Source organism: Bos mutus, chromosome 2, assembly GCF_027580195.1.
Source record: "Bos mutus isolate GX-2022 chromosome 2, NWIPB_WYAK_1.1, whole genome shotgun sequence".
In the NCBI taxonomy this organism is placed as follows: domain Eukaryota; kingdom Metazoa; phylum Chordata; class Mammalia; order Artiodactyla; family Bovidae; genus Bos; species Bos mutus.
The window spans coordinates 101,450,975-101,470,672 of record NC_091618.1 but is presented as its reverse complement, the minus strand read 5'-3'; the positions used below and the strand labels follow the sequence as shown (position 1 = coordinate 101,470,672).

Sequence of the window (19,698 nt, the reverse complement as noted above, 5' to 3'; positions counted from 1 at the left end):
CTATAGTCAAGGATAAATAGAGGAGATTGGTGTACATTTATGTCAGAGTAGGATGACAGCCATGTAGTCTTAGGAGTGGTTCCTACATTCTGCTGAGTTGAGAGTTCCTCCCCCAGTTTGGGAAAGTTGTGGAATACGACCGTTGTCACTCAGTTATAAGGGATTCTTTAAGGATGAATCACATCAGTTGTGAGACTATAAATAGATGTGGTGTGACTTCAGAAAGATTTTACTCTTAATTGGTGGTTATCCTGGAGTGCACATGTAACATGCACTGTTTTACCTGCCTTATCCCTGAAGCTACCCAGCAACCCTCAGAGATGAGTGTTCAGACCTTACACTTCAGGTAAAGACATGGAGGCTCTTAGGTTAGATAATTTGCCAAGACTGATCAGGTCTTGAATCTGGGTTTCCCTTCAACTTTCTTTCAGTTGCATTCAACCAGTAAATGGGGAATGTAGTCTTTGAGGTTCCATAACCAACTGCAGAGATGTCTGGAAAGCATAATAAATTAACGATTTTAAATAGTGTGAAATTAGAAACTAGGAAATGGAAAAAAAAATTGTGAATGATTAAATGGATGGAAGAAAATGCCTTTAAAAAAAGGAACAACCAACAAGGAGAAAAGATGACAATTTATTAAGTAATCCTAAATCTGTTAAATCAAAGTTAATGATTAGCTATTTTCCTTGAAAGTAAAAAAAATAAATAAGATTTAGATATGAGCATAAGTTGTTTTCAGGAGCGAGGCTTTGATATTTTTACAAATTCATTTTTATTTATCCAGATTTGTCCTCTGTGAGAAAGGGCATGGCTTCCAGCGCCTCTCAAGTCTAAAATGATAGAATTGTGTTACCCACAATATACAACTCTGTTTCAGAAGTAATGAGTAGTTGCTTTTCAGCAACTCAAAGGAACTATGTACAACAACACAGATGAATCTCACAGATTGTTGAGTGAAAGAAACCAGGAACAAAAGTATATACCCTATATCCACAATCGAATTTATATTGGTACAAAGTCAGGTGAAAGTCTTCTGGGATTCAATGAAAGAGTTTTTGTTTTTTTCAAAGAGAAAAATGACCCAGAGGCTTCTGGGTGATAGTATTGCCCCATTTTTTGGTTTAAGGTATGTTCACTCTGTAAAGGCTTATGAGCTTGTACACTTGTGATTTGGTACACGTTTCTGTATGTATGTGTTCTAAGTTTAAAAAGTTTACATGGAGAAGATGAGTTGAAAACTACTTACATTGAATTTTTTCTAATATTGCTTAACTCAGAGCAGTCTAAGACATATACCGTCAATTGAAAACAAAGGTTCTTAAGGTCACATATAGGTCAGTGTGAGGGTCCCCCACCTCCCTCGATACTACCAAGTTAAGAACCCCATTTGCTAGATTTTTTTTTAAGTAAACCAATTGCCTTTTGATGTAAGGCTAAGACTAAGAAATAGATGCAAAGAATATTTTTCTTCTTTCTTTACCTGGATTCCAACCACACAATTTAGTGACAGAAAGACATCTTAGTCCTTCAAGGAAGAATTGCCTCATATTTCACAGTGTTGAGATAACTAATCAACACCCATCATAAGAAGGGATGTATTTAGAGAATGGTGTTTAAGTCCTCAGGTAGGGGGCCCAGAGATATTTCTCAGCCCTACACAGATGTTCTCCATGCTCCCATGTTTCTCTATTGCAGGGGCAGCCTCTCTAAACTGAAAAACATCTGGAGAGGTTTAAATTCAATTATGTTAAAAAAAAGTGCATCTGGGCTGCAAATTTTTATATACAGCTGTGAAAAAAACAGCCAGGATTTGTTTTCTGTGAATCATACAGACACACACACACACACACATACACACACACACAGACATAATTTTTATGGACTCCAAAACAAGTAAACCTTGTTCATCTGGCTCTTAAATTTAAAATGATAGATATTGATCTCAGGTGTTTATTTGATTGCTGGCAGCAATTAATCTTAATTTCTAAGAGAATGAAATAGAGAACAAATGGCAGGGTTTCACATTTGTGCGGTTACCTTCGTTTTCTATACACAGTGTGATACTAATTCGTGGACTTCCTCCATGCATTTTAGACAGTTTTCAAAAATGGGATTTGTGGACGACAAACGGATTGCAATTTGGGGCTGGGTGAGTACTTTGGCTGATGTGTTCCTTAGTGAATATAATCCAAAACAGGATAATTTACTTTTGTTTGTACATATTTGGAGGTGTAAATCACAACCATCATGTCCATCTAAGAAGGTCCAAATGTCTTAGATTTCTGGGCAATGAGTCCTCCCCAGGCTTACACTTTTGTTTATTACAATGGGGAAAGGAGGTGAGCAAGTAAGAAGAGGCAAGAAAGAGGGATAAAGAGAAGGAAAGATAGAGGGGGAGAGGGAAGGAGAGACACTTTTTCTCAGGAGTCCAAAAAAATAAAAACTTAGAGTTTATTGCCTTTTTGTTTTGTTTTTTTTCTTTAACTTTTTTTTGTTTTTGTTGTTTTGTTGTTAATTAGTCCTACTCAGCAGAATGTCAATACTTTCCCTCTTACACCTACCAAGAAAAGGGACCTTGCAAGGCTCAGAACGGGTAGTCTTTAGATACTGCCCAATTAAGGCCAATTTAAACCTCCTCTATCCTGCTTTCTATCTCGAAAGAGGCACAGTATATAAAGATGTGAGAAATGTGGAAACTGCGACTTGCTTACCATATGTCCTTAATTCCTTTACCTCCATAAAAATAACTGTTTCCATTTCTTAGTCATACGGAGGGTACGTAACCTCAATGGTGCTGGGAGCAGGAAGTGGTGTGTTCAAGTGTGGAATAGCCGTGGCGCCTGTATCCAAGTGGGAGTACTATGGTAGGTGATGGCCCTCAGGTACAGAGATGCTGAGTGCCAACCTTCACATCTCAATGCCATAATCATTCTTTTTTAGTTCCCTGTTTCTACAGTGAAGAAGCTGATTCATCTTAGATGTACTTTATGGATACCTGTAATAAAACAGTCTTACTTCTTCTGCTGTTAGGAAAGGCTGGGTGGTATTAAATGCTGCTGCTGCTGCTAAGTCGCTTCAGTAGTGTCTGACTCTGTGCGACCCAATAGAGGCAGCCCACCAGGCTCCCCATCCCTGGGATTCTCCAGGCAAGAACACTGGAGTGGGTTGCCATTTCCTTCTCCAGTGCGTGAAAGTGAAAAGTGAAAGTAAATGCTACCTACATATTTACTTAGCAACCAATTCTGTTTCCTAAATGTCTTATCAAGAAATTATGTTTTCCACATTTTAAAACATTCCCAATGCTACGGTTCTTCAGATACCCTTCCTTACCTTTATTCTACTTTGACTTTGGGGCTTCACATATTACAAGAATAAGAAAAGTATTTCTTTCCCTTCATGTTAAGGTTGAATATAAAGTAGGATTTTGGGTGGAAAGAAGAGACTTTGGCAGGAGAACTCCTGGGGGCTTTGTTTCCACTAAGTAGGTGAAAGCCACTCTAGAATATTCTTTTCACCACTGAGAAAGTATTGTTCTCTCATACACATGTAAGGCTGTGATTCCCAAGGGGAAGGGGGAAGCAGTGGAACTCTAGGTAGTGGGGAAGAGCCAGAGGTGGTGAAAAGATGAATTATTTTCCTGTATCTCTTCTGACCCCATCTCAAGTCGTCTATGCAGTATAATGATAGAATCATTGATAATGAGTATGCTTATTAAATATTTTATGCCTTAATGTATGGTAGTATATGGTAATACCAAAGCTGTGGAAAACTCCAAAGTCAAGAGAAGCCAATGTGTAAAAGATACATCATTGTCTTTCTATTGAAAAATATTGGAGAACATGGTTAGGATTGACCCTCACATAATAGATTTGTTTTCATATAATACTTTCCTGCTTGATACTAATTGTTCTGTATGATGGCTTATTTCTGGAGACCTCTGGTGGTCAGTAAGATAATAGAAACAATCTTCATGAATTTGGAAATATATAATGGTAAGAAGAGTTCATTAAATGTATATGGACCAATCTAACAAGAACTTTCTAGAATTCCTACATATGTGAAAATTTGGACAATATTACTCAAAAATCAAATGGAAGGCGTGCATAAATGGTATTGCAAGACATACTTCTAAAAGTTTACACCGACATTAGTGAAAGTGAAAGATGCCTAGTCATGTCTGACTCTTTGCAACCCCATGGACTATACAGTCCATGGAATTCTCCAGGACAGAATACTGGAGTGGGCAGCCTTTTCCTTCTCCAGGGGATCTTCCCAATACAGGGATCGAACCCAGGTCTCCTGCATTGCAGGCAGATGCTTTACCAACTGAGCTATCAGGGAAGCCCCACATTAACCCCCGACATTAAGCATTTTTTAAATTGTATTTTAAAAAATTTAGATCTTCTTACACAAGAAAACCTGGTTAGCATAATAGGAAAGGGCTATTATGTTCTAGGACAAGAAGAATTGTGCCTGTTTGGGGGAAAAATTACTTTGCCCTTAAAAGCTATTCCTACTCCCCCACCCCATTAAACGTACATCGTGTTATTTATATTTAACAAAAAATTAGGGTTAGGGTTAGGGTTAAAAGATGAACATTTTGGGAAAGTCTTATATTTTAAAGTGTGCTTTAAAATATTATATTTCCTACATTAGTGTCCTCTAGATATGTACAATTGCATATAGTCTATATTCACTTTAATCAAAATGATAAAATAATAAAAACTCATTTTAGAGGAAAATATTTTGATTTCCATAGAAAGGGCCTGAGCAATATATATGGAACAGCTAATACTAGTTATCAATGCCAGTCATTCAAAAGGGTTAGAATGTTGCTTAATCTTATTGTTTTGATGATCTATTCTTCTAAATAATTAATTAAATTGGTATGGAAATACTGGTACAATTACAGTGACATCCATTAATTTATATAGCACAATGGAAACATATTATACTTATTTACTTACTGTAACCTGGCCATTTTTCAAAAAGTTATTTCACATTTTTAAAGTTATATTGGAATTCAGCAACAATACATTTTCTCAGTGATATTTTAAGAAATATATATATGTGTACATATAGCTATATGTATATATATATCTCTCTCCACAAAATGAGAGAAAACAGATGTTTAACTTGCTTTATGATGGAGTAGCTGAGCCAGTGTGGTGTTGTACTTCAAATAATGATAATTGAATTTTTTCCTTTCAGTCTGTCCCTCCCCCACCTAAAAGAATATGTTTTAAATGAGCAACTAGTAATTGAAAATTATGAGGTGTTTCCAGTAGGAGAGAGAATATCCTAAAGTAGGGTATATACATATGTCAGGACCAAGAAATTCAAGACAATTTAGACATTAAATGACTTGCTAATCAAGATCTTTAAGGCAGTCAGATGTTTAATGTAGTGTCCTTGTCACTGAGCACTTCACATTTGACTTTTCTGCAGGTGGGTTATTGATTGGGTTTTAGGTCACCCTGTTTTGATCTCCCTCTGCCCTCCAGGGAAGGGCTAATGGGAACTGGTTACAGGGCTGAGTGTGGAAAGACAGGAGTCTGGATGCATCAACAAGCCAAGCAGAAACGATCTGAAGAAGATACTTCTGATGGTATAACACTGCGCAAATTAAGCCATAAAGTAACCCAGTAAAAGGGGGTAAAGCTTTTATTGTATGAATTAAGTTTTTTTTTTCTTTTCTCCATCACAGACTCCGTGTACACAGAACGTTACATGGGTCTTCCAACTCCAGAAGACAACCTTGACTCTTACAGGGTAAGCAATGGTGAACTAGATCCATTTTATAACCTATTTATAAGTGGTATAAGAACATTTTTAAGTGAATCTATTCTAGAAAATATATATTTTTTTATTTCCAACAAAATTCTTGTTAAAAAAATAACACAGGTGGTTTAGAGTTACTCCAGTAGCTTCCCCTACTATATTCTGCATAATTACAGCCTTTATCGTATGCTATATAGGTCACAATATGCATTCATTTGGAAATACAAAGCAACACCAGATAATTACTTTAATTATAAAAAAATTTCCGTTTAGAAAACATGTCAAATTCAACATATTCCTTTAGAGCCCAGAAGACACTCTAAGTCTTTAACCACATATTAAAATTTCTTATGGTATTATCATAATTAAGATGTATGTACAAGCCTATAATTTTCTTATTCTTAGCCAAATGTGTACATTTTTTTTTCACACAAGATTTGAGTAAAGCAGGTGTCCTATAGGTGCAGGAGGGTAATACTCTGAAAAGCTCTTGAACCCAAATTACTGAATAGCATCCACCAGGCTGGTTGCTTGCTTGGAAGAGCCAGTGGGCAGGTTACTGCGCAGATGGGCTATAGCATCTGAAGTGGGGCCTGGGTGCAGCCATCATTGGCAGCCTGCATGCCAGTGTGGGTGCCACTGCAGGGCCAGGGCATCTCTTTGGTAGCACATTTGCTTCAGCTGGAATATCAGCCTAAGTACTAGGGACCCTTCAGGGCATTGCATCATTCCCCAAAACTTCCAGATTTTGTCATGTAAGTTGGAAACCCCTAAATGTACAGATGGCTGGGTCAGTCATCCGATGTTTACATTCTTCAGAGGATATTCAAAACTCTTCCCAGGACAGTGAATTAAAAAGAAAGAAAAACAATAACCCGTATAATTTAAGAGCACAACTTCTTCTCATCTGTGCCACAGCTCTCAGACGCTTGGGCTTTGTATTCATACATTGTATTCATACATTGGTCTAAGCCATAGTTGTACATTTTTGTAAGATGTCATCATCGTTAGGGGTTCTGAAGCCATTTGATCAAAGCACAATAAAATGCAAATACAATTTCCAGTTTTGCTAGACATGTACAGTTTAGTTCTACATCTTCCTTTCAGCTTTATTTAGCAAGCCTTGTGTGGGGTGTAGCGGAGAGGGGTATGAGTACATTTGTGTCTGAGTGTGTGTTTTCATCTCTGTTTACCAGTCAAAATACAAAAGTAACAACTGTATAAAATAGAATGCTGATGAGAACCTACTATGTAGCACAGGGAACTCTACTCAATGCTCTGTTGTGACCTAAATGGGAAGGAAATCCAGAAAAAGAGGAGAAATGTAAACGCATAGCTATTCACTTTGCTATACAACAGAAAATAACACAACATGATAAAGTAACTATACTGTAGTACTTTAAAAAGAAAAAAGAGAGAGAAAAGTAACAGCTTATGAAATGGGATCTATGAATCACCTTCTACTACAAAGCAGTCCCATAATCAGGTTGCCCTTATGTCTTCTGATTGTCCCACATGATACTTTGGATACAGTGTTTCCCATTCTTTCTCCTCCACATCCAATCAGCTGCTTTAGACATCCTTTCCCTGCTTCATGATCACATTGCTGATGCCGCGTGACCACCACCTTTCATAGTCATAACCCCGCTGCTCATTCCTTAGCTGGTGTCCCTACACTCCAGGCTGCATCGCACACAGAGGTAGGAGCTTAACCTATACTCACAGCACTTTCATGGACTTTTCCCATGGACTCAACTAAGTCCAGCTCTTATTCTTTAACCAAGTGTTTAATACCTTTCTTACAGCGGCCCTGGAATGTCATTTTCCCCCTTCCACCTCCATCTATTAGGTAGAGAAGGAAATGGCAACCCAGTCCAGTATTCTTGCCTGAAGAATTTCACAGACAGAGGAGCCTGGCCAGCTATAGTCCATGGGATCACAGGGAGTTGGACTCGACTGCAGGACTGTCACTCACTCCATCTATTAGGACACTTGTACTGCTCTCCTGGTGGACTAGCATCCTCTCTTTTGACTCACATGACGTTTTCCTTGTATGTCTCTCAATCCTCAATTTATTGTTCTTGGATTCATAGTTATTTTGTGCTCCTTTCTCCCCCTCTGTTTTTTTTAATATAAATTTATTTATTTTAATTGGAGGTTAATTACTTTACAATATTGTATTGGTTTTGCCATACATCAACATGGATCCGCCACGGGTATACACGTGTTCCCCATCCTGAACCCCCCTCCCTCCCTTCCTCCCTCCCTGTACCATCCCTCTGGACACCTTCTGTTTTATTATTAGTCATTCATAGCTGTCCTCAATATTGTATTCTTTGGATCACCCAGTATAAAATAGAAACCTTAAAATCTTTTTTGATTTAATTTTAAAACTTCTTGAGTGGAAACATTGTTATAAAAACTATACATCTCCATCATCTCTCTCATTTTACAGCTCTAATTTTCTTGTCAGTGACCTAATCAGGATGCTTACACTTGAAAGCATCCCTCCTGTGGTGCGCCATATTTGGGCCATGGCTAAAAGTCTTTCTCAAATAATCCCAAAGTACTAAAAAAAAAATCCCCAAACATCAGAGGTATACTGCCCAGGACCCTCATCCTGACTCTAGATCCTGGTGGATGATAAGTCAAAGTTAATTTTAAAAATCCCATCTTGAAAATCTTTGAACCTCGAAGGACAGGGTGAAGTCCAAACCTTGATATCCAAGGAAGTCCATGGCACCTACCCTACTGCACTCCAAAGACATCAGCCAACAGGGTGTTTCCTCTTCAGTCAGTCCTCGCCCTAGAGGATAAATAGTTTTAATCCGCCATGTCAGCCTCTATCTTTTTCCAGATTTTCCTAGAGGCTCCTGATTCCCATCCCCAACCCCCTCTTCTCCAACTCTGCCCCCCCACCGAGGTGGCCATTTTCCTCTCTCCCCTTAGGTGTTCTCCGCGTGAGGTAGTCATGTAAATAGAAGTCACTTCCTACTGCCGATGGCAACACACGCGCGCTGGGAGCACAGAGTCACTGTCTCACTTTGCTGCACAGATGGCTCCCGAGGACTGTTTAATCCTTCCACGCCAGGAGTCGGGTTTTCTTGGCACAAAATTCTCTGCTGGCAATGGACACATTAAAACTGCCAGTACCAGGGCGCTAAAGGTTCCCAATGTGTTGCTCAGAGGAATTATTTGGGTGGGCGATAGTTAAGGTGGGCAGGAGAAAGTGAGGTAAATGTATTCTCTGTACTGTTTCTGCCCTGTAAGTTGCCTCCTCAGAAAGTGGAGAACTGAATCTGAGTACCTATATTTGGTGCACAGCAGGCTTTAGAATAAAGCTGCCCTCCTTTGTTTTTTAAATGAGTCTGTGCTTTTGTCTCTGGCAGGAATACATTCAAAGATTCTATTTTCCTCTAAGGCCCCAGCTGCCCCTCTGGACCCCCATCTTCTTTTACTTTTCTTTCCCAGGTTGTTTTTATTTCCCCCCATTCTCTCTCCTCCTCTCCTTCCCTCCTCCTACCCTCTTGGAAAAAACAAAGGAGACAATTCCTTACAGCCTTTCCCTGTTCTCTGTCTTCCCGTGGGTCAGGAGAGAAACATTTTGAAAGAGCCCTGTATAGGATAGCCTGTTGACTTTCTTCAGTACATCCAGGATAGGAATGACTGACGTGTGTAACAAGCAAGGTCTTGATCTTTGTACACTTTTTCAACTATAGAATCATTTATCTGTAACCAAAATTATAGCCTTTGGAAGAGAATATAATTTTTGATGAAACTCAGATGAGGAGAGGATTCATTATTAGGTCATTAATGACTAAGACTTGGAAGAATGTAGAGAAACACACCAAGAGAAGGACATTTTGTGAAATAAAGGTCATACTTACTATTTAGGAAAGGAACTTGAAGGAACCATTTGTATATGTAAATGGAACAATTGGGGATGTCATGTATAGCTGTGCAGCTTGTGCACTGCTAGAGGCCAGTCAGCTCCATTCACTAAGGCATGCACCTCTGGGGCTGCATCCAACCAGAAGGCGTGCCTTTGTTTATTCTTACAAAGCCACCATATAGGTTATGGGACCCTGGGACTAAGGCTTGGACCCAATGCCGTGACATAAGCAGTGATCCATAAGACCCTTTTTGTAGATAATCACCCACCTACTGCCAAGTGGCAAGATAGAAGCACTTTTAAAGAATACTGGGCACTTAAAGAGGAAGAAGACATTCATGGCCCTTAAACTCCAAGGAGCTGGTCCCAGAAGCTCTAAGCAGGCAGGCAAAGTAGAGGGATGACAGTGAAGCTAATAGGGCAGTGAAACTCTGTGGAAGCACTTTTCTTTCTGCTGAAAGTCTCAGTCAGAGTCTCAGTCCATAGCCAATAGAAATGGCAACAGATTTGAGCAAAAGAATCAGACAGACAATAAGATAACGCTCACCCCCAGTGTGTGCTCGACTCTGCAACCCATGGACTATAACCCACCAGGCTCCTCTGTCCATGGGATTTCCCAGGCAAGAATACTGGAGTGGATTGCCATTTCATACTCCAGGGGATCTTCTCAACCCAGGGATAGAACCCTCGTCTCTTGTGTATCCTACACTGGGGGGTGGATTCTTTACCACTTCACTGCCTGGGAGGCCGTCACCCCCCAATAGCAATAAGCAAATAGCAACCATGGCCCCACCCTGAGGAGTGGGTTCCTAACAGTGATGAATAGTTTCTACTTGGCCAGTCACAATTTCTACAAGGCCAAGCAAATCTGTGAAAAATCATTAACAGGGTAGACTTTCATTCACCTATTTGAGGTCCCTGGTGTTTTAGTTGTTCAAAAGTTGGTGACCTTGTTGGTGGGACAAAGTATAGGGTCAAAATTTTTGAAGAGAAATGAAAGTAGTAATAAAGCATGAACTTGAGCATGACAGAGTGCCCAATATATATGGAAAAGGTTAGTGATTTCCAGATTGTGACTGTGGAGCCCCAGCATGCTTCCGAGCAGGTAGTGGGGAAGGGAAGTGGCTGAGAAGCTGGGATTTCACCTTCCCCCCTACTCCTCTCAACCAAGGGGGACTCAGTTTCATTTATTTCATTCATTTTTTTATTCACTCATTAAGTGCTTCTATGACCAGATGGGCTTCCCTGGTGGTTCAAGTGGTAAAGAATCTGCAGGAGGCCCAGGTTCAATCCCTGAGTCTGGAAGATTCCATATAGAAGGGAATGGCTACCAACTCCAGTTTTCTTTCCTGGCAAATTCCATGGCGGTAGCCTGGTGGGCTATAGCCCGTGGGGTTGCAGAGTCAGACACAACTGAGTCACTAGCACTTCACTGTTCTAAGCTCTTTACATGGATTATTAGGTCCAGTTCTCCCTCAAATTCTCTGAGATAAGTGCTTTAATTATCTCCATTTTATTGACCCAGAAACTGAGGTGCAGTGATGTTATATAAGATGTAGCTACTGAGGGGTAGGAAAGGGAGAGGGCACTTATCTGGAGCCAGTCAAGGAAGACTGTGGGAGATACAGAGGAAGAGCATAGGTGCTTTCCATAGGCTGCCCGAGGGGTGAGGCAGAGGAGCACAGAAGAGGAGTGGTGGGCAGAGCTGTTTTCCGGGGATTTGTGAAGCAGATCGGATGAACCGAGGGATAACACAGAGCAGGGCTGTGGGAAGAGCAGGCCAAATGGTGGCTAGTAAGGCAGGATGGGAGGCTGAGGAGGGAACGGATTCACAGAGAGCAGCATCAGATCAAGGGCAAGAGAAATGAGGCCCGAGTCCTGAGCCTTGTTGCCAGGAGAAGAGGGCAGCCTGGAACACACAGAAGGGACTGATTTAACTTGTAGAGGAGATTTATTTTGCATTTTGCTCAGAATTTGATAGGCTTTTGGCAAGTGTACGAAACAGTCATAGATTTGGCAGTCTTCTGCTAGCAGATTTGAAATGTTCAATCCTTAAGAACTGCTGCATCGTTAGGTTATGCAAAACAGGGTGCAATTTTGTAAATATGCCATCTTGTACTGATTTGACATTTGTTCTATTATCCCAGAATATGCCAAAGGGAGAGAGACCTTCAGATTTAAGCCAAACCTTAACTTGTTTGTTGAGTGCTGATAAAATGTTGACTGCTGTGTGATCTTTAAAGAAGCCAGTGTTGCTGGTGAGGCCTGAGGTAGGGCCCCCTGTCGGCGGATAGGGACTGTTTCCTTGGTACAGTTGTTTGATTGATGTGAACTAATAAAACACCTGATGTGCGGGGTTGAATTAATTTTTTCTTAAAAATTTTTGTGGCCTTTGTCATGGCATGAATGGTGCTTCCTTAAATAGCTTCACTTAATATTACTTATGAGGCTTTGACGGCAAGTGGGAGTCTGCGCAGGGCAAGTCAGCATACTGAGGGTGCTCTCTCATTGAAGTAATGGGGTGTCCATTAGACCAGTGGCTGCTCTTTCTACCAGATAACGATGAGTTATTTGGCTGTGAAGTAAAGGGACATTAGAATATGATGTTAAGAGGTGAGGACTTTTGAGTTTGACCTGTGCTCAAATTCTGTTTCCACCATCTATTCGCTTGAAGAGGTTACTAAATCCCTGTGAACTGCTGTCTCCTCATCTGGATGATAGGGATAATCAGACCTGTCTCATGAGGTTATTGAAAGGATTAAAGGAGACACCTGAGCCTGCCATGAAGTAAGCTTTCAAAAACATGGCAGCTGCCACCATTATCCTTGGGAAGCAAACTGTCCTTCTGGTTCCTGGATGGCACAAGGGGTAGCTTAAAAATTGTTAGACCTTCTGTTTCTCACAGTACTTCCCCACTCTTATCAGCTCTCTCTTTTATTTCAAAAATACAAAGATTTATTTGTTGGAAGGTAACTGAAGAACCAGCATGATCCAACGAGCAGCTACAGATGGTTCTTCTTGGGGCTTGAAGGAAAAGCTCCTCGCAGAGATGCTGAGGATCGGCGCTGCCACTGGTCCAGTCCTTCCCACTTCGCTTTGCCAGGCTGTTGCTGGCAGCGGGGCTCTCCGGAAGTTTCTAGCCTCGGGAGAGTGCCAACTGCACCACCATTGCATCCCTGCCCATTTATCACTCTAAGCTTCCTTTTTAGGAGCTGGTGACAGACTATTCGGCTTCTAACTTAGTCATCCATTTCCTTTTTTATTTCTGTTTCCATCGATAGGCAAGTGGGGATTATCCTATTTTGGTGGGTTGAATTAGCACAATTAAATTATTTCTGGTCATTAATCCTCCCTTAAATTAGTGCCTGCATTTCTTTCACTGGCTTTGGCTGCTGCCCTTCACTGGTTAAAGTGTGCCATACAGCGGGCTGCCAGGAGTCTTTCTCTTCGGAGAAGCCAGGGTGCTCAGTCTGGTAGGGAAGGATCAGTGTTCTGGAGGCAGGGGGACACAGCTGCATCTTTCCCAGGGGGGCGGGGAAATGTTCTCAGCAGCCTGAGAGCCTTGAAATGGGTGTGTGCCTGAGGCTGCCTGGCTCCCACGCACGGAGAGGTCCCAATGATGCATCCCCAGCGAGCAGGGGGACGTGCACATTGGAAATGACACTCTTATCTTGTGGTTGCAGGGGAAGCCTTTGTTTTATTTTTCGCTTGCTGCATTAAAGTATTTGTCTTTCTTTCTTTGTAGTGTAATATTGTTAATGTAAAACAATTTGCATCATGACACTTTTATCACAGTTTTCGTCTTTTTCTCAGTATGTTGCATTTCTCACCATGTCTAGTTCATCACAGCTACAGTGTGTACATCACAACATTTATCTTAGGCTCAGGGTTTTACTTGTTTATAAAAATTGTCTTCTTTCAGCCTGTATTCACTCCATTTAAGAAAAAAAAAAGGCAGCCAGAAACTGTTTTGGTCCAAACTCCAGTAGTTATCACATTCCTTGCTAACTGTCCTGCGTATTTATATGTCTCCTAACTATTACTCTATGTTTCAATGACATTTCTCAGTTTTATGGCTCAGGGAGGTTGTGAAGTAGCTTTTGCTCTGCACTCTGCCAAGCAAGGAAGCCCTGGGAGGCTTTTAGAGGTGGGGGGCGGGGGGAGGTTACACAGCTGTATATTCGGGTCAGGTCTAGATGTTAAAGTTGACTGTCTTTGGCAAGTGAAGAACTTGCTTCTCGGAGAAACAAGGTGAAGGAAACAACTGCGCAGGCGCAGGACGGATTCGGGCGCCAGGGCCTGGGGCTCCCTCGACTGTCAGCGTTCACTGTCCGTGTGTCAGCCCCAGCCTCTGCCGGCGCCAGGTTTGAATCCTACACTGGCCTTTTTGGTAGATTGATTTTGACCCTTTCCTCTCTCCGGGGCAGAACATCGCTCGGGGTTCTATTGCTGTGATAGGCGCCGCATCAGCCACACAGTCCAAAAATGCCTCATAAATTTCGCAGGGCCGTGCAAGGGTGCTCTCTTCCAATGCATGCACTCTTCCGATGAATTCTAAGGAGGCCATGAGCACGCAGGCGCAAAGAATACCCCATGTGTCGTTTACGGCAAATCCCAGGACAGTTCAGTAACAATTTCTTTCCTCCTGTATTTTTGCTGGAAGATCACATCATAAGTAGCTTGGAACTTTACTGGAGACTCAGTGCAGCTTAGGAGGTAAAAGAGGTTCTACCGTCAGACTTTTTGTCCAGCTCAGATTTCCTCCTGTAACCTGGTGCACTTGATTGTCTCCATGTAGAAGTGGGACTGCTATTAATAGACCTATCTCGTAGGAACGTCATTAAATAGAGCGGTGCTTTAATAAATCCTTTAAGATGCTTAGCAGAGTGGCTGGCGCAGAGCACACAGTAAACGTCAGCTGTTATTACTAATGGCATTGTGCATGGATTGAAAGTGGGCAAAGCATATTTCGGTAAATTTCAGAATGAGAATATTTTATTTCACTTCCCCTAGCTGTTCCCACTTGCCTCTGCAAAAGTAGGACGGAATATAGTGAACAGTACAATATAAGTGGTTACTTTTCTTTCATTTATCCCTTTAATTGATATTTAGCACTGTATTAAATGCTCAGAATAATGAACAATATAGACAAATTCCTTTTCTCATGGAGTTTATTGTTTAGTTGGGTATATAACAAATATTGACTGACAATGAATAAATGAATGCATAGAAGAATGGATGGAGTAACATTGGGATGGATGAACAGATGAAGGGATGGATGAATTCATATGGGACATCTCACCAGATAACACATTCCCCTAAAAGTAAAGTAAAATAAGAGTGTGACTTTTAATAAGTCCTAGATGTTTCTCCTGAAAGTTTGTGGGTAAATTCTCAATTGGGTCAGAAATGGCATATGGTCAGGACAAGTGGGACCCAGCCTGCACAGAGTAAGAGGGCCTTTGCACTGTTTTCTGGGACAAGATCACTTTGTCACTGCAAACATGTTGGGTGACTTTGTCCTGAAAGCCGTAGACAGAATGTCTTTTTTCCAGAAACACTGTTACAGCATCCTGACATCAGTGTCAGTAATTTAACCTTAAAAAAAAGCCACGTCTCTTGATTCCAATTTCAGTGACAGTAAGAGGAGTTAATCTTCCTCCCGTTTCAAACAAAACAGTGCTCAGCAGCATGTCTCCTGGTGCACAGTTCACTGATACTGAAGCTGGGGCTAGAATACAAACACTCGGACCATAGCCTCATCCTCTTCCTGCCAGACCTTCAGGGTTCCCATCCTGATGTTAGCTACAAAGATATCTGTAAAACATAAACCTTGCCTCTCATAAAGTTGACCTGATTCACCAAGATGCTGCAGGACAAGTTGACTGATCTGAAATCTGTCGGGAGGCTAATGGCCCTTCCTCTGCCCAACTCACAATGAGACAACAAAAGTAGGCTCCAGCTCACCCCTTCCCAAAGTCACTACAATGTCTGTGACATTTTTACCTTCATCCCAACTCTGCAGACATCTCCAAATTAAGAACGGATGACTAGTTCCATACTTTCAAAACGTTTTCATTCGACACCCCAGCCTCATTTTAGAAGTCCTTCCTAAGGTTATGAAGCAGCCTTCAAAAAGCTGGCCTCCCAATTTTTTCTCCTAATTACCTGGCTTGGTGCAATAGTGACATTTTCCTCAGGACAGAATGAGGCAGGCCACCAGCCACCGATGACTTTCTAAGGCCGTATTTGATCTTTGTCACCCCTCTACCCTCCCGTATGTTACATTTGCCTAGGTTTCAAACATCTGTTTCAAAAAAGGTAATGCCTGCTTCTCATTCAGAGCCTAGCAATGTGGACCAAAGTTCATATGACATATTGCAGAGTATGTTTAGTTGCAAATGCTATGTACAGGCTCTTTGAAATGTAGCATGTATGGCACCATGTGACACATGGTTGCCATGGCAATACACTTTTTGGCTGAACTACAGCATAAGCCCATGGAACATACATTACTAATATGAGACTCTGCCCTGTGCTAATGCATAGGACCCAGCCAATCTGGGATCTGGGACTTGAGGGGTTTTGCATGCAGCCTAGGTGGCAGGTGCCCTCTTCTGCATGTGCAGGGAAGATGTGGCATTCTCCCTTTCCAGTCCTTCTCCCAAGCACAGGGCATGCTGTGCATTCTGCCTTGCATGGAGACAGCATTTGCTTGAATATCGGTTTGCTATATTTTGTATCAAAGGGGGCCCCAGCTGAAAACATTTTATTTTGTAAACTGAAGTGAAAAATCAGTTTATGGCAGATCTTTTTTTGAATAATGACATTCTTTTTCCCAATTCCAGAATTCAACAGTCATGAGCAGAGCTGAAAATTTTAAACAAGTTGAGTACCTCCTTATTCATGGAACAGCAGATGGTGAGTTTCAGTTAATTAGACTTTTTAGTATCACAGACAGGTTTGCAATTTCACTACTGACAAAACAAAAGCATGAGGGGCAAGACTGTTACATTTACTTCAATAAAACAGTGTTGCTTTCCACAACTCACTTGTCTTGGGATAAATGGGATGCTGAGTCCTAGAACTTCAGACAGTCCCCTTTCTTCCTGTGCCTTTTCCTACCATAAAAGTGGAGCAGCTATTAGTTACTTTGTGTTTCCTTTCTCTCCCTGCAGATAACGTTCACTTTCAGCAGTCAGCTCAGATCTCCAAAGCCCTGGTGGATGCTGGAGTGGATTTCCAGTCAATGGTATGTAGCAAAGCTTCCTGCAAGGGGAAGGAACTTCCTGGTGGGGTCTGGTTCCCCTCTCACGATTACTTCTCTCATCAAGGTCCCAGGAGAAAGGGACAAAAGCAAAAAAGAGTCTTATTTTTCTAGTAAGAAGTTGAAGAAGTGATATACTTGAGCCAGAAACACAGTCATGTTCAATATCAGTTAGGGGTTGAAAAGCACAATATTGCGTATCTTGTGAGCATCAGATCCCTAGTCTTGTGATTGCTCTTCTAGCCCTATGATTGTCCCATCTCTCCCTAATTTGACTCAAAAGTAATCACTTACCCAGTGAAAAGTATGGCAAAGTAATTCTAAAGTGAAAGCAGCATGATAATCGCTCAGCTCAAATATGAAAATCCATCTCTAGTACGTGTTCCTAGCCCTTCTAACAAAGGTGGGGTATAATAATCAGCAAGTTTCAGTTTCTGCAGCTTCCATGTTATCTTTTGTTGAGCAACTACAGGTAATAAACAATTAGGCTGGGTTTATAAAGTCAGAAATGGCTAGAGAGTTGTTGCCTGTTCAGAGGATGTTTCTAGGTACTAAGCAAAATTCATTTTATGCACTATTTTCAGATTAAGAGAAAAAAAAAGATTATATGTGTGTGTTGCACTAAATATATTTGTGTTAAGAGCTTTCTTGTCTGTATTAGCTTTAATAGCCTGCTTTCCCTCGCTCTCTTTTAACATACACACTTTGCTCTGTGCTCAGTTCAAGCAGTACCTACTGTATTTAAAAGCGGGACAGTCATTTGATACCAGAAAACATGGCATATATTTTTGAGGTTAGATTCTTATGAGGTTATGGTATAAAGACATGATACTTTAAGCAATTTTTGAAAGTTAATTTATGTCTCCATGATATATGTTTTCCTGGCAGTGACTTCCCACTTGTTTAACATGGTGGTATGAGTTGATAAATTTTTGCCTCAGGTCATCAACTCTTCCTAAATAAATGTCAGACATACAGATAAGAAATTCCAGTGAAAAATCTTACGTGTTTGAAAAGAATACATTTGATTTTTGACTTCACTTATGCTAAACATATATATGGAATATGGAAGTAGATTTTTCTAGTTCCTTAGTAATATACATTAGGAAAAATTGCTTTTTAAAAACATTTAATAGTTTTTTTTACTGCAGTGGAGGAGAAACTTAACAGGTGATAGCACTTAATTAAAGTGGGCTTTATGGGATAAACATTCCATCCTATGCATGATGAATTTCTAAGTGTCCTTTGAGTCAAATTTGAAAATGGACTTAGATATTTTCATGTAATACACATATCCTTAAAGCAGTGTGCAGTGAAGTCAAACTCATGGTGAGTTGTCTCAGCACTTAGCAGGGACAATCGGAGACTCCTGCAAGACAGAGCCTACGTGTCTTGGAAAAGCTCTGGGTGGGGGGAGAGGGGGATAAGAAAACCTGTTTGATCATGTTTCAGTTTACAAACTGATTGAGGAGTTAAAACATGTGTGTTATGCCATGTATGCTCATGAGAACTCATTTGGATTAAAAAAAAAAAGGGCAACTGACTTCCTAATTCTGACCTCTCTCTTTTGTCTCTCCAGTGGTATACAGATGAAGACCACGGGATCGCCAGCAGCACAGCACACCAACACATATACACCCACATGAGCCACTTCCTAAAACAATGCTTCTCTCTACTTTAGCATCTCAAAATGGCATGCCATTTAAAGCTTGTGAAAAGCTACTTTTGCTCTCATTATCTCAAAACTGCACTGTCAGGATGATGCCTTAAAAAAAAAAACAAACACTCAAATCAAGAAATTTAAGTTTACCTTGTCCCCAAATTTCATATCTATAACCTGAAGTAGGGACTTCTGTCTTTGCAACAGACTTACCTTATGGAAATTTCAGTCTTTTTTTTATTATTATTTAAAATAATTTCCATATCAGTTGGTGAAACAACTAAGAATTGTTTTTATGGGAGCTTTGCAGAGGTTCCCTGAGCAGCATTATTTTCTAACCGAACTAGTGCAAATTTTGTTCTCTTCTTTGAAGGAATGGCAGGATGTGGGCAGTGATGTCACTGAGGCAGGGGTAAGAAAAGAGGGGTTAGGGAGAGAAGCTGGCAGGGCAAGGCTGTGAACCCGAGTCCAAGCCTGCTGACCCAACCACGCTACTGTCAGCTCCTCAGAGAAGAGCTGTTCACAGCCAGACTGGCACAGTTTTCTGAGAAAGACCATTCAAACAGTCTCAGGAAATCATAAATGCAAAGCACTGACTTCTGAGTAAAACCACAGCAGTTGAATAGACTCCAAAGAAATGAGAGGGAAACTGCCAACAATGCAAGGCCCCCAGGTGCCAGTTATGGCTATAGGTGCTACAAAAACACAGAAAGGGTGATGGGAAAGCATTGTAAATGTGCTTTAAAAATACTGATGTTTCCTAGTGAGAGAAGCAGCTTAAGGGAGATGTGAACACATCAGCTTGCCCTGTTAGGATATGAAAATATTTGTGTTGCAAATCCTAACTTGAAGGAGTCTTTGCATCAGTTTTTCTTACTTCATTTCTTTGAGCATCTAATTAAAAAGAATATTTTACTTTCTTGGACTTGTTTTTAAAAATCGAAAATAAGCTACAAATGTATATAGTATGATTCCCATTCTATATACTGTGGAATTTCTCCTGGTCAGTAATAAATATGCCTTCATTTTTTTCAGAGGTGTTCTGTGTCTTGAATCAGACCTAAACTGTATTGGCATATGGACATGCTTACCCAG

General features: G+C 40.8%; 1 protein-coding gene across 3 annotated transcripts in view; it reads left to right on the top strand.

Annotated features, from left to right (window-relative positions):
- DPP4 (dipeptidyl peptidase 4) overlaps window positions 1-19,637 on the top strand; it is an 84,642-nt gene extending 65,005 nt beyond the window's left edge. For all 3 annotated transcript variants that reach the window (XM_005897282.3, XM_070357597.1, XM_070357590.1), the window contains 6 exons: window positions 2,098-2,152; window positions 2,768-2,867; window positions 5,711-5,775; window positions 16,525-16,597; window positions 16,855-16,928; window positions 18,523-19,637. In XM_005897282.3, the coding sequence (XP_005897344.1) occupies window positions 2,098-2,152; window positions 2,768-2,867; window positions 5,711-5,775; window positions 16,525-16,597; window positions 16,855-16,928; window positions 18,523-18,624 (469 nt within the window). In that variant the 3' untranslated portion in view covers window positions 18,625-19,637. The remainder of the gene's footprint in view (window positions 1-2,097; window positions 2,153-2,767; window positions 2,868-5,710; window positions 5,776-16,524; window positions 16,598-16,854; window positions 16,929-18,522) is intronic.
- The last annotated feature ends 61 nt before the right edge of the window (window positions 19,638-19,698 follow it).